Source organism: Miscanthus floridulus, chromosome 17 (genome assembly GCF_019320115.1).
Source record: "Miscanthus floridulus cultivar M001 chromosome 17, ASM1932011v1, whole genome shotgun sequence".
In the NCBI taxonomy this organism is placed as follows: Eukaryota; Viridiplantae; Streptophyta; class Magnoliopsida; order Poales; family Poaceae; genus Miscanthus; species Miscanthus floridulus.
The window spans coordinates 1,970,405-1,985,120 of record NC_089596.1 but is presented as its reverse complement, the minus strand read 5'-3'; the positions used below and the strand labels follow the sequence as shown (position 1 = coordinate 1,985,120).

Genomic DNA, 14,716 nt, shown 5'->3' with positions numbered 1-14,716 from the left:
TTCCTTCGTTGATTGGGTCCTCTAGAGTACGAGATTGCTGACTTCGAGCATCCTTCCCCTGATCTTCCTTTCGTGGTACCTGCGGAGGGTTTGTTGGTAGCAAGCGGAGCGGATGTCAGTCATTTCGCGGGCCTCTTCGAGTAGGTTGACCGTGTCTTGTTGAGCCTCCATGGCTTGGTCGTGGTCGAAAGCCTTCACTCTTGGTGCACCGTGGTCGAGGTCGGAGGGCAACACTGCCTCAGCTCCGTAGGCTAGGAAGAAGGGTGTGAATCCTGTAGATCGGTTTGGGGCCATTCTTAGGCTCTAGAGGATCGCTGGAACCTCTGCTACCCATCGCCCAGCGTACTTGTTGAGTGGGTTGAAGATACATGACTTAAGTCCTTAGAGGACCATGCCATTGGCATGTTCGACCTGATCGTTAGTTCATGGATGTCTGACCGAAGCCCAGTCGATCCTGATACCGTATCCGTCGCTGAAGTCTAGGATCTTTTTTCCGGTGAAGTTAGTCCTGTGGTTAGTGATGATACAGTTAGGAACACCGAACCGGTAGATGATGTCGAGGAAGAACTTGACTGCCTCCTCCAACCGGATGTTGGTGATGGGTTTGGCCTCTATCCACTTGGTGAATTTGTCGACCGCTATGAGTAGGTGGGTGAAACCGCCTGGGACCTTTTTGAGGGGTCCTACCATGTCGAGGCCCCAGACCACGAATGGCCAGGTGATGGGGATGGTTTGGAGCTCTTATGCTGGCAAATGGGTTTGTCGAGCGTAGAACTGGCATCCTTCACACCTGCAGACAACCTCCTCCGCATCTCATAGCACGGTGGGCCAGTACGAACCTTGGCGGAAGGCTTTTCCAACCAGCAACCTTGGAGTCGCGTGATGCCTGCAAATGCCGGCATGGACCTCGAGGAGGAGCTGCCTCCCTTGGTCGGTGGGGATACACTTCATGAGTACTCCTGATGGGCTTCGTTTCTAGAGCTCGTCACCAAGCGCGATGAAGGTCTTTGCGCATCGAGTGATCCATTGGGCTTTAGTCCTTTCGGGTGGGAGAACCTCCTTGAGGAGGTAGGTGAGTAGCGGTACTCGCTAGTCGGTTTGATCGAGTGCCTAGACAGCGACGTTTGTGGGTGACGTAGAGGTACTAGGGTTGGAGCCCCTGGGCGCTGGCTGGGCATCGGGGTCAGAGCCTCCGAGCACCGACTAGGCATCGAGGTGTGTTCGGGTCGGACCTTCTAGGATGTGGGCGGATGTCTCATGGATGTCATTGATGAAGACCCCGCTTGGGGATGGATCCCGCCTGGTGGCTAGTTTCGCAAGGAAATCGGTGACATCATTGTCCCTTTGAGGGATGTGATGCAGTTCGATCCCCTTGAATTTGTCATCGAGCTTGCGCACCTCTTGGCAGTATGCTGTCATGAGGGGGCTTTTGCAGGAGGACTCCTTCATGACCTGATCAACGACTAGTTCCGAGTCGCCACGGAAGTAGTCGCGTAGCACCGAGCTCGATGGCGATGCAGAGTCCGTTGATAAGGGCCTCGTATTCTGTGGCATTATTTAAAGCTGAGAAGTGGAGGCGGATGGCATAGCAGAGCCTACTCTAGTCCGGGGAGATCAGAACCACTCTGGCGCTCGAGCCGGGCGCCATTACGGACCCATCGAAGTACATTGTCTAGTACTCGTGGGTGACGTCCGGGGTCGGTAGCTGGACCTCCATCCATTCGGCGACAAAATCCATGAGAGCTTGAGACTTAATAGCGGTGTGGGGGGTACATCTGGTGTCATGGCCCATGAGTTCAAGTGCCCACTTGGAGATTCATCCCACGGCATCGCAGTTGCGGATGATGTCTCCAAGCAGGTACGAAGTGACGACTGTGACTTCGTGTTCGGTGAAGTAGTGTAGGAGCTTCCTGGTCGCCATTAGTATGGCGTATAGGAGTTTCTGCACCTAGGGCTACCGGACCTTAGGGTCGGTAAGCACTTCTCCGACAAAGTATATGGGTCACCGTACCTTGTGCTGGTGTCCTGGTTCCTCCCTCTCAATGACCAGGGCGACGCTCACCACATGGTTACTTGCCGTAACGTAAAGGAGGAGGGGTTCTCCCCGTTCAGGAGCGACGAGGATTGGGGCCGACATCAGGGATGTTTTGAGGCTTTCGAGAGCCTGCTGGGCTTCCTCAGTCCAGACGAAGGCGTCTATCTTTTTGAGGCGCTTGTAGAGTGGCATTCCCCGTTTGCCGAGCCAAGAGATGAAGCGGCTTAGGGCAGCCAAGCAGCCAGTGAGCCTCTGCACGCCCTTGATGTTGCATATGGGACCCATGTTGGAGATGGCTGCAATCTTTTTGGGGTTGGCCTCGATGCCACGCTTGGATACAATGTATTCGAGCAGCTTCCCCTTTGGAACCCCGAAAACACATTTTTCGGGATTCAGCTTGATGTTGAACCTTCAGAGGTTCGCGAACGTCGTGGCCAAGTTTGCGATCAGATCACATGCTCGAGCTGTTTTGACCACTATGTCATCAACATAGACGATGATTGTTGGTTTCGGCCGTTCGATCTGATCAGGCTGATCGGGTGGGTCGATTTGGTCAGCGAAGCATTGCTGCATGCACCTTCGGTAGGTGGCGCCAGTGTTCTTCAAGCCGAAAGGCAAGGTTACATAGCAGTATGAACCATATGGGGTGATGAATGAGGTTGCGAGTTGATTGGACTCTTTCATCATGATCTGGTGATAGCCTGAGTAGGCATCCAAAAAGGAGAGGATCTCGCAACCCAAGGTGGAGTCGATTATTTGGTCTATGCGCGGCAAGGGAAAGGGATCCTTTGGACATGCCCTGTTGAGTCCAGTATAATCAACGCACATTCTCTATTTCTCGGTCTTTTTTCTGACAAGGACGGGATTGGCGAGCTAGTCCGAGTGGAAAACCTCCCTAATGAATTTGGCTGCCAAGAGCTTGGCGATTTCTTCGCCTATGGCCCTATGCCTCTCATCGTCGAAACAACGTAGGCGTTGCTTGGTGGGCTTTGAGCCTGGGATAAGGTGTAGTGCGTGCTCGGTGACCTCCCATGGTATCCCTGGCATGTTAGAAGGCTGCCACGCAAAGACATCGATTGTCGCGCAGGAAGTCGATGAGCTCGCATTCCTATTTGGCTAGGAGCTAGGTCCTGATTCGCACCATTTTGGCTGGGTCGGTGGGGTCGACACCCACCGCCTTAGTTTCCTCGAGTGGGCGGAAGGCCGTTGAGGAGGTCGGTTTGTTGCCGTCTGGGACTGCTGGGGTTGATGACTCTCCGAGCTATAGGAGCTCGGATGAGTTGACAACCACGGTGGTGAGCTTGTAGTGCTCATGATCGCATGCAAAGGCGTGCGAGAAGGCACTACTCACGATGATGACACCATTTGGTCCCGGCATCTTCAGCTTGAGGTAGGTGTAGTTGGGGATCGCCATGAATCTTGCATAGCACAGCCACCCTAAGATGGCGTGGTAGGACCCTAGAAAGTCCACCACTTCGAAGGTGAGGACCTCCAAGCGGAAGTTGGCCCAGCTACCGAATGTGATGGGCAGATCGATCTGTCCGAGCGAATATGCCTGCGCTCCTAGGATTACCCCGTGGAAGGGGAACCTGCTAGGTGGAGCTCTGATCAGGGGAAACGCATGGCATTGAGTGTGTCGATGTATAGGATGTTGAGGCCGCTGCCCCCGTCCATCAGCACCTTTGTGAGGCGCTTCTTGTGGACGATGGGGTCGACGATGAGCGGGTAGCGTCTTGGTCTTGCGATGCAGGAGGGATGGTCCCTCTGATCAAAGGTGATCAGGGATTCCGACCAGCTGAGGAAGGAGGGGACGGCTGCCTCGGTGGCGCATGCCTCCCTGTAGCGTACCTTATTCTGGCGTTTAGTCCAGTTGGCATCGGACCCACTGAAGATCATGATGCACTCTTTAGGTTCAGAGAAACTGTCTCCGTCCTTGCCTGCCGTGCCTCCCTTCTCAGCTGCCGGCTCCTTGCCGTCTCCCTCCTTTGACCCGCTGGCCTATTGGAGGAAACATTTGAGGAGCTCGTAGTCCTTGTAGAGGTGCTTGATGGGGTAGACGTGGTTGGGGCACGGACCATCCATGAGTTTGTTGAAGTGGTCAGGCAGTCCCTATTGGGGCTGCTTGGCCACGCGATCGGCCGCAGCGACCAGCGTTGATCTTTTTGTTTTTCTTGCCCCTCTATGTGGAGGGGCCTTCGTCCGGGTCCATACGCTTGGCTTTGAGCTTGTCCCCACCTCCGCCAAAGACTGCTCCGACCGCCTCCTCGCCAGAGGCGTGGTTGGTGGCAACATCGAGCAGGTTGAGGTGGTACGAGGTTTCAAGCAGCCAAGCTTGTGGATCAGGGACTCACAGTTCGTCCTAGAAAGAAACGCGCTGATGATGTCTGTGTCGATGACATCGGGGAGGGAGTTGCATCATTGGGAGAACCTATGGATGTAATCCCACAGGGACTTGTTGGGCTGCTGCTGACAGCTCTTGAGGTCCTAGGAGTTTCCCGGGCAGACGTACGTCCCTTGGAAATTCCCAATGAAAACCCTCTTGAGGTCCGTCCAGTCGTGGATGCTGTTGTGCAGAAGGAATTCGAGCCATGCCCGAACATGTTCCCCCACGCAAATGGGAAGGTATTGAATGATAAATTAGTCATCATCCACTCCTTCGGCCCAATAGGCGAGCCAGAAGTCTTTGAGCCAAATGCCTGGGTTGGTCTCCCTAGTGTATTTGGTGATGTTGGTGGGCGGCCGAAAATGCTACGGGAATGGTGCTCTCCGGATACGTCGGCTAAAGGCCCGTGGCCCTAGGCCCTTAGTGTTGGGGCTCTGGTCGTCTGGCCAATGACCACGCCTGGGGCGTGTTTCTTCGCTTTCCTCGATGGTTTGGCCAGGGTCCGTGTCACCTACTGTTGTACGGTGGACATCGTTATTCTATCGAGCCCGACGCCAGTTGTCCATGATGCTGCAAGCGTCCTAGTGTGGATTGGGCCGCTCGTGTACCAGTGGTTGGTGTGGAGCAGGCGCTAGGTTGGACCGTGGCGTGGCTGCCACACCCTGAGCCGGGCCTGACGGCTGTGGCGGCAAGCGAATGGAGCGATCCGTCTGGTGCGTCCTCATCCCCCGGTAGGGAGAGAGGGCGCGGGTCGGAGTCACATCATGGAGCTTTCTACCTGTTGGACGGTAGTGGCTTCTACTAGAACCTGAAGGTTTCGGTAGACTGCCCGCTCCTAGGGGTCGGCGGGCTTGGGAACACCGTGCAGAAGCATTACTACAGCGGCAATGTTCTAGCCAGCCCAGGTGAATTGAGGGAGATCGTTCCCCTCGTCAATGATGTCATGTTGGACCTGACGGGCGTGACCCCGGGTGCCGCCCGTCGGGCCATGCGCATGGGGCGCAACAGGCTATACTGACGGCGCCGGTGTAGGCGGCGGCTGGTTCTGCCGTCATTGTCGTAATTCCTCGGCGTGTGCTTGCGTAGACGCGAGGGCCCCCACACGTGGGTCCAGAGGGGTGTGAGTTTGCACAAACTCCACAACCACTGGTGGCTGTCTCGAAGCGTCCGCCATAGCGCACTCACAGGACAGATGGTGGTGGGGCGCCACATCACCGATGCTAGAACCGACGCTCTCACCCTCACCATCCGAGAGTTCGTGGGAAATGGCAGGAACGTAGCCTACCATTCCCACAAACTCGGACATGAGGGGGGATGGTGCCAGCATCCTTCGGAGCCCCCGAGCGTATGCGTCCATGGAGGACGCGAGGCCATAGGGGAACCTATCATACGGTGTTTGTGGTGTGGGCGGTACATTCCCTCTGGGTGATTGGTGGGAGATAGTAAATAAAGAGCGAATAGTAGTATGCATATTACTTACAGTGGGGTTTGAGCAGAGAGTTTGCTCAGAATGAAGCGCAGATGTCACGCCATAGAAGTCACTCGTCCCGGAGTCAATGGAGGACGTCTCTCCGACGGGTGCCGAGTCACGAGTCTCCTCGCAGAGGTGGAGTACGCCGAGCCAGTCGGCAACGAATTCTAGCCTTCCGAAGAGGAAGGCCTGGGATGGCTCGAAAACGGGTGGAACCCGCATCCCAGCCGGTGAGAGTGCGGGAAACTCCAGCGAGCCGAAGTGAATCGTATCGCCCGAGCCCGCCACGGCAAGGGTGGCGGAAAAGTGGGCCATCCAATGACCAAAAAGTGTTGAACGTACAGCGTCTTCCCCACAGATGGCGCCAACTGTCGGTGCAGAAAGTGACCAACTAGTGAATATTTGTAGTTTTGTTATACGTTGTGATCGGAGGTGGCCTAGCACTCAATGACACAGGATTTATACTGGTTCGGGCAACATGCCCTACGTCTAGTCGGGGTCGGTCGGTGACTTTATTCCTGAGCCTAGGTGCTCGAAGTCTGCAGTGGGGTTACAAACGAGAGGGGGAAAGATGGGGTGTACAAGAGGTCCGATCGGCTCCAGTCGGAAGGGCCGAGAGTGATAGGAACTTCGCTATGAGCTAAGTGTTCAAGCAGATGCTTGAGGTCTGAACCTGGTGGTTCTGTGGTTGTGAGCTATCGATCTAAGGAACTCTAGCCTACTGAAATCGGTGTCTCCCCCTATTGGAGGGAGTGCACCCTTTTTTATAGATGAAGGGGATGGCTTTATAGGTAAGAGGGAGAGGGTACGGATGTTTTTAAGCCTTGCTGCCCCACGTCAATGAGGATTGGATAATGGTAGGCGCCCACAATACTGTTGATGTCACTGTAGAATGTCAGGTGCACATGGGAGGTTGCGCTATCTTCTTTAGGAAGGGTTGACGTCGGTACCTGCAAAATACTGCTGGATGCCTAGAGGCATGTGAGGAGTCTTACCACATTTACCGGGTATGGTGAATCCCGACGCCTACAACACTATTGATGCCCAGAGGCATGTGAGGGGCTTTTTGCCATACGGGAGTCCAGCGGTGCCTACAATACTGTAGGGATAAATGTCGGCGCCTACAATACTGTTTGTGTCAAGTGGCTGCAGAGTATTGTTCCATGCAGGGTATGGTCCCTGGACATTGGTTTTGACTTGTGAGCCTTGCCTTGCCTTTCTCCGCACGTCTTCTGGTTCCTATCGAGCGGGCGTCTCCGGTCGGATGGCCCCAGTCGGCTTTGGTTGCGCCGGTCAGAGAAGAGCGGTGAGCAGGGTCCTTACGTACCCTGGTCGGAGAGACGTGGGGTCGGGGTCGGAAGTAAGGCTCGGGGCAGGCCTTCCGATCGGATAGGCCGTCCGGAGACGGCTAGAGCCCGAATCGAGCGCTCCGGTCGGATAGGTAGGCCGAAGTAGCCGACGAGCGAACGTTGCTCTTCTTGGGCCTGGCCTTCCGGCCGGCTGCTGGACCGCCCCTTTGCCCTGTTGTTTTTAGACTCTTGGGCCGAGCCTTGGCGCAGAAGCCGGTCCCCGAGGGACACCGGGTTTATGAAACCGACACTATATATATATATATATATATATATATATATATATATATATATATATATATATATATATATATGGAGAGGCTATTCAGTAGCCGGCTACAAAATAAGTTATTCTGTAGCCACCTCCATTTACTATAATTTTATATACTAATTTACCATAATGTCAATACATATTTACGATAGTTGGGTTACTATAACACATGGGGATATTTACCATAACGTTATATTAAACCACTTAGTAAGGAGTTACTATAATCTCGTAAATTAACATAGTAATTATCATAACTCAAAGTGGCTACAGAATAAGTTATTCTGTAGCCAGCTACAGGATAGTAGTTCTATATATATATATATATATATATATATATATATATATATATATATATATATATATATATATATATATATATATATATATATATATATATATATATATATATATATATATATATATATATATATATATATATATATGGAGAGGCTATTCAGTAGCCGGCTACAAAATAAGTTATTCTGTAGCCACTTCCATTTACTATAATTTTATATACTAATTTACTATAATGTCAATACATATTTACGATAGTTGGGTTACTATAACACATGGGGATATTTACCATAACGTTATATTAAACCACTTAGTAAGGAGTTACTATAATCTCGTAAATTAACATAGTAATTATCATAACTCAAAGTGGCTACAGAATAAGTTATTCTGTAGCCAGCTACAGGATAGTAGTTCTATATATATATATATATATATATATATATATATATATATATATATATATATATATATATAGGGAGAGTATATTCAGTAGCCAGCTACAAAATAAGTTATTCCGTAGTCACCTCCATTTACGATAATTTTATATACTAATTTACGATAATATCAATACATATTTATGATAGTTGGGTTACTATAACACATGGAGATATTTACCATAACGTTACAGCAAACCACTTAGTATGGAGTTAGTATAATCTCATAAATTAAAATAGTAATTATCGTAACTCAAAGTGGGTACAGAATAAGTTATTTTGTAGCCAGCTACAGGATAGTGTTTATATATATATATATATATATATATATATATATATATATATATATATATATATATATATATGTTATAGTAAACCACTTAGTAAGAAGTTACTATAATCTCATAAATTAACATAGTAATTATTGTAACTCAAAGTGGCTACAGAATAAGTTATTTTATAGCCAGCTACAGGATAGGATATATATATATATATATATATATATATATATATATATATATATATATATATATATATATATATATATATATATATATATATATATAACTCAAAATGGCTATAGGATAGTAACTTCTTACTAAGTGGTTTACTATAACGTTATGGTAAATATCTCCATGTGTTATAGTAACCCAACTATCGTAAATATATATTTACATTATCGTAAATTAGTATATAAAATTATCGTAAATGAAGATGGCTACAGAATAACTTATTTTATAGCTGGCTACTGAATATATTCTCCATATATATATATATATATATATATATATATATATATATATATATATATATATATAAAGTCACCGGTGCAAGCGTCACGTACACACATGCACACAAACATGTTTGTCTTTTACCTAGTTTGCTCCAAGAACCGATCGACGCCCACAAGGCATACTCCACTCTCCAGAGAGTGTGGGACCCCTGCTGGATTCCCAGTTTCCCACAACAGATCTGGTGAATGTCGAGGAATCGACAGAAAAACCAAACAGGGAGGCGGTATATATATCTGGCCGTATGCATGCCGCATGGCACTCGATCGACAGAAGTTGTACGTGGAGGTCGAAGTGGCTGGTGGACAGACAGACACACACACACACATGCATGATGGTTGTACGTATACGGCCTGCGGATATATATATGAAGCCAAACGTACATACATGTATCGTTGTCGATAGCCAATGCTGCAGGTGGGCGGTAGCTATATATAGCTAGCACAAATGATCGATGGCGCCATCAATAATATCTGTGATTAGTTTCTCCCCTTTTGATTAATAATAACGACATCTCTAGGAGACTACATACCCAAACAGTTGTATTTGAGTAGGGGAGCAAAAAAAAAATCACCTCTAACATGCTAGATTTGTGATTGCAGGAATGCTTCCGAGCGAGCCCTCGTCATGGGGTGCGCCAAGGCCTGCAACAGATGTCGCTTGGGATCCGCCGTGAATGTCCCGTGAAGCCTGTGCCCGGCGAGAAGTCGGAGGTTTCGGCAGAGACCTTCAGAGGCTACTAACAGACTAACGGAGGCCGCCTACTACAAGAAATCTGGTGATACATGACGGTCTACTTTGTCATAGACACCATCACGGTTAACTTACCATGATGGACGAAAAAAGGTCATGTATCCTATGTCATATATTTGCTGGACGGAATTGAGCCATTATATTGGCATTTGTGTTCGTCATGTATTACGTCCCAGTCCATATCCAAGCGACAGAAAACAGGTAAAAAAAACAGGTGGGCTATCTAAAAGGACAAATAAAAGGCGGGGGGCTGTTTTAGGTACTACTTAGCTAACATGGCTGATGATGTTGGATGGATGTCTCTAGTAGTGGCTGTTGACTCGGACGATCCATGGGCCTGCGCACGGCTTGCTGTCTAGCTAGCTGGGACTTTAATTAGGGACAGCCACAGGCGACTAGCTTGCTAGCTAGCTCGCCGACGACGCCCGGCCCGGGGAGGACAAGGGACAGCAGTACAGGACAGGACACAAGCAGCAGTATACCTGGGCATCGGGGCCGGCCCGGCCCGGCACGGCACGGCACGATGACTATCGGGCCAAGGAGGCACGCCGTGCCCTGCGGGCCATGCCTCATCGGCCTGCGGGCTTGGCCTTCGGCCCAGGCACGGGCCTGTGGGTCATTTTTCATGCCGTGCTGGCCCGTGAGGTATGGCAAAAATAGCAGGCCGTACCAGCCCACAGCCCGTTAAATCTAAAACACCTCCAAATAAACATCTCAACCCATTTAAATATAAAAAAGAGCTATTTTGTGTAATGCTGCCTCATTAAAAACCTACCTAGGTAAAACTCACCCTTGTGAGAAACCCTAGGCAGGAAAAAAGAGTGCAGCCAGCTCCAAATGTCTTAATCTTACATAGTTATTACAGACCATTGTTCAAATGTTCAAATGAAAACTAAGCAAGTGAGTGAGGGACACATCCACTCTCAACTCACACAAAAGTACTCCAACACTCCCAGCCAACCAATGCCACTCTCAGCCACTAGATGCATCATCTTCACCTTCTGGTTCATCCAGGAACAGATTCTCGAATGCATATTCAATTTCCTTGGTATCAGCAGCTTCATGTTGTTCCCTCTTCTCTCCTAGCTCCCAGTCCTTCAACAAGGTCAGCATCTCAACATGTTCTGGTTTCAAGCTCTGGCGCCGTTCTTCTAGGATCCTCCCTGCTAAGCTAAAACAAGACTCTGAAGAACAAGTGAAAACAGGAACTGACATGATATCTCTGGCCATAATAGCCAGGATGGGATAGGTTAGTTTGTGGTCCTTCCACCACAGAAGAATGTCAAAACCATCCTCATAAGCAGTTATGCAGTCGCTGTCCAAATAGCTTGAAAGTTCAGAAGCAGTAGAGTGAGAAGAAGAACAGGCAGTGCCACTGGAAGTACCAGGCAGACCTGATCCTCCAAAAATTACCCCCCAAGCCTGTTTTCTCTTACCAGTGGGTGGGGTAGGACCAGCAACCCTTTGTGACCTGGTTGCACCAAACTTTCTCAAATATTTCTCAAACATTTTATGCAACTTAGTTTTCAAATCAGCATAGTAAGTAGTGTAATCAGTACCAGTATATTCAGTAAGTAAATGGAGGACCATTTGCATACCTCTGAGCTTAGCTCTAGGGTCAAGAATGAATGCAAATGAGTATAAGAGAGGAATGTCCTTCTAATACTTAAGAAATTTATGCTGCATAGGGTACACAAAGGGTCTAAGATTAACATCCCTTTCACATGCATGTAAATGGGTTGCAATCTCCAGAACATGGTGCAGCACAAGAGGACTGGTAGGATAATAAACACCAGACAGTGTAACAGTAGGGTCATAAAATACTTCCAGGAACTCCAATATTTTCCCAGCCACATGCCAATGGGCTGGAGACAATAGTGTAGAACCATAATTTGAATTTATGAACACAGAAAATACTTCACTGTAAGGAACCAAGTGTTTTAGCATTAGATAAATAGCATTCCATCTAACATCCATGTCTAAGCCAAATTTTCTAGGTCTCATACCTTTTGCTTCACAGTAGTTTCTAAACATAGCAATTCTTTGATTAGAGGAGTTCAAGAAATTAATTGCAGTTCTAAAATCCTCTATATAAGGTTTGATTCTTTTTAGTCCAGATTTGACTATCAGATTAATAATGTGACAACCACAGCGTTGATGCACAAGACTGTAACCAGGTGCAGGATCATCAGGTGTAGGATCACAACCAAGATAACTAGCAAACATGGGTGTCAAAGTTTCCATAGCCTTAGCATTAGAAGATGCATTATCCAAAGTGATAGAAAAGATTTTATCAACCAAGCCATACTCCTCAACAACAGATGCAATGGAAGCAGAAATGTTTTCACCAGAATGTTTAACTTGAATCAACCTAAGACCAACAATCTTCTTTTGCAATTCCCAATCAGCATTCACATAGTGAGCAACAACAGATATGTAATCCTCTTTAGCATTACCAGACCATATGTCAGAAGTCAAAGCAACAGATGTAGAAGCATGCACATAGTTCCTAATCATAGCACGACATTCAGCAAATAACTTATCCAGATCTCTAGTGGTGGTTCTTCTAGATGATCTAACAAATCTTGGGTTATGAGAATTTTTAATACATTCCTCAAATGCATCAGTGTCACCAAAACCAAGAGGAAGATCAAGCCTAGCAATCAATCTACATAGTTCAGTTCTAGCAACAGCAGGATCATAGTTCCAATTATACAAAGACCCATCAGCATTAAAAGCTAGTCGAGATTGAACCCTAGAAGCATTATCAAGTTTCTGTTTGCAAGATTTTTGGTGCCTAAGAATGTGACCAGTACCAGCAGCAGCTCTAGCACTCAACACAGTTCTACACATCTTACATATAGCTCTAACACGCACATCGACACCATTAATCTTCTCATAAACCTCCTCAAAGTCACCCCAGCACTTAGACTTGCGTTTACCAAGTCCAGAAACAGCACCAGAGGAAGGAGTACGAGTACCATTACCATCAGCATTACCATTAACACCAGTGCTATTGGAGTGGGTGTAGTCCACCGTCCCTGTCCCCGTTGCCCCTGCATCGACGGCATCGACGTCGATCGCCGGCTATGTCCCGCGGGTGGCGTCATCAAACACCACAAAGGGGTCACGGCCGTCGTCGTCGTGCTCCGAGGACAGCCCAGCCGCAACCAAGTCATCATCGCCAGTCATAGGGCCCTCAGCCACGGACGGCTGAACTCCAGCACCGATCCTCAACGGTGTACGGCTACGGCTTGGCCGCGGTGCCATTACCCGTCATCCGTCTACACCAAGGCTAGTTGACGACGAGGCATCGACAGCAGACCTGCAAAGAAAAAGAACACGAAAAGAAGAAAAAGATGAGAAAATAATCCCAAAAACAGAATCAAAACACTGAGAAACGTATAGATCTAGGGGCTAGGGTTAGGGTTACGAATGGGGATGGACTTGCCTGCGCAACCGGAGCCGGATGAGAAAATGATCCCAAAAACAGAATCAAAACATTGAGAAACATATAGATCTAGGGGCTAGGGTTAGGGTTACGAATGGGGATGGACTTGCCTGCGCAACCGGAGCCCGGCACCGGAGAAGGCGAGGGCCACACAAGGGCAAGATGGGATTAAGAAGGACGGTGAGCGATGGCGGAAGAGAGACGGGGAGGCGGACTCACATGTTCATCGATAAATAGAGGAGGAGTAAAAAGGAAGACGGAGAGGGACTGAGGGAGCAGGGAACTCAGGGAGAGGTGATGGAGCAGTGGCGATATCACCAGATCCAAGGATGATGGTCGCACTGGCGGCGAAGATGGATCGACGAGAGGAGGCGAGTGGCAACGAGCGAGAGCGACGAGCGACCGAGCGGGTGTCGAGTGCGACAGCGGTTGGGAGGCGAATGGGGTTAGGGTTAGGGTGGGGGTGGGGGCCGGCCGGGGGGGGGGTCACGGTTATACGGGGAGGAGGCCAGGAGGGGAGGGGGGCATTCTTGGGCCGCCGGCCACTGGCCTGCTTGCCTGCTTACGGGCCGTGCCATGCTGACTTGTGGGCCTAGTGTGCCGCCCAAGCACGGCCTGCACCCCCGTGCCGTGCCAGCCCAGGCCCATTGACCTTTGGGCCAAGCTGGGCTAGGGTCGGGCCTAAATAGCGGGTTCCGTGCTGGGCTCATGGGCTTGGGCTTTGTGCCCAGATATGAGCAGCAGGGACGAGGAGCACCACCGGTGGCCTGCAATGCATTATGGATGCAGGGAAGTCAAGGAGCCGAGTGGAATGGCTGTGCCTACAGGTTTGGGGGCGGTGGGATCGAAGGTGACAACGAGCAGGGGAGCGTGGCAAGGGGAGGCCTCATGCGCGTGTGGTTGCATTGCATTGCATTGCATGGGGATGCGTCGTATCCCCTCCCCCTATCTGGCTCTGGTTATATAAGGCCATCTGGCACAGGCACTACGAGCCGGCCCAAGCATGGCACTAAGAAGCACGGCCTAGGCACAAGCCTAGCCCACTCCAATCGTGCCCATGCTTGGGCCGCAATGTCAGCCCACAGTGCCGGTCTAGGCACGGCCTGTTAAAGGCGAAGCACCGCTGTGGCACGGTTGCCTTCGAGTGGGCGAGGTGGGCGAGCCGTTGATGCCCCTTCCCTGCTCCTGTCGACTGTTGGATCTGGCCATTGGAGGGGGAGGGGTATATAACCGGCCTCGCCCTTGTCGCCTCATATCCCCATCATCCTAATTCATTTTCACCGGTCCTCTCTCTCTAGTCTCGCTCTCCTCTCTGGCTCTCTCCTCTGCGACTGCGGCGCGGCGATGACGACTCTCCTCTCCTCTCTCGTCTTCGACCTCCTCTCTTCTTTTTGCCCTCCGGTGGCCTCTTGAGCCACCGCTGGCCGGCACTGTCATACGACATGGCCATGTATACCCCTCTTCTTGATCTCGCTTCATCGTTG

At 49.6% G+C, this 14,716-nt stretch overlaps 1 protein-coding gene across 1 annotated transcript; it reads right to left on the bottom strand.

Moving 5' to 3' along the window:
- Positions 1-10,753: 10,753 nt before the first annotated feature.
- LOC136518311 (zinc finger BED domain-containing protein RICESLEEPER 2-like) lies at positions 10,754-13,880 on the bottom strand. Its single transcript, XM_066511962.1, has 5 exons — positions 13,791-13,880; positions 12,243-12,868; positions 12,006-12,152; positions 11,475-11,702; positions 10,754-11,393 (listed from the first exon to the last, which is right to left on the bottom strand). Exons 1-5 carry the CDS (start codon positions 13,878-13,880, stop codon positions 10,754-10,756), a joined length of 1,731 nt encoding a protein of 576 aa, XP_066368059.1.
- Positions 13,881-14,716: the final 836 nt, after the last annotated feature.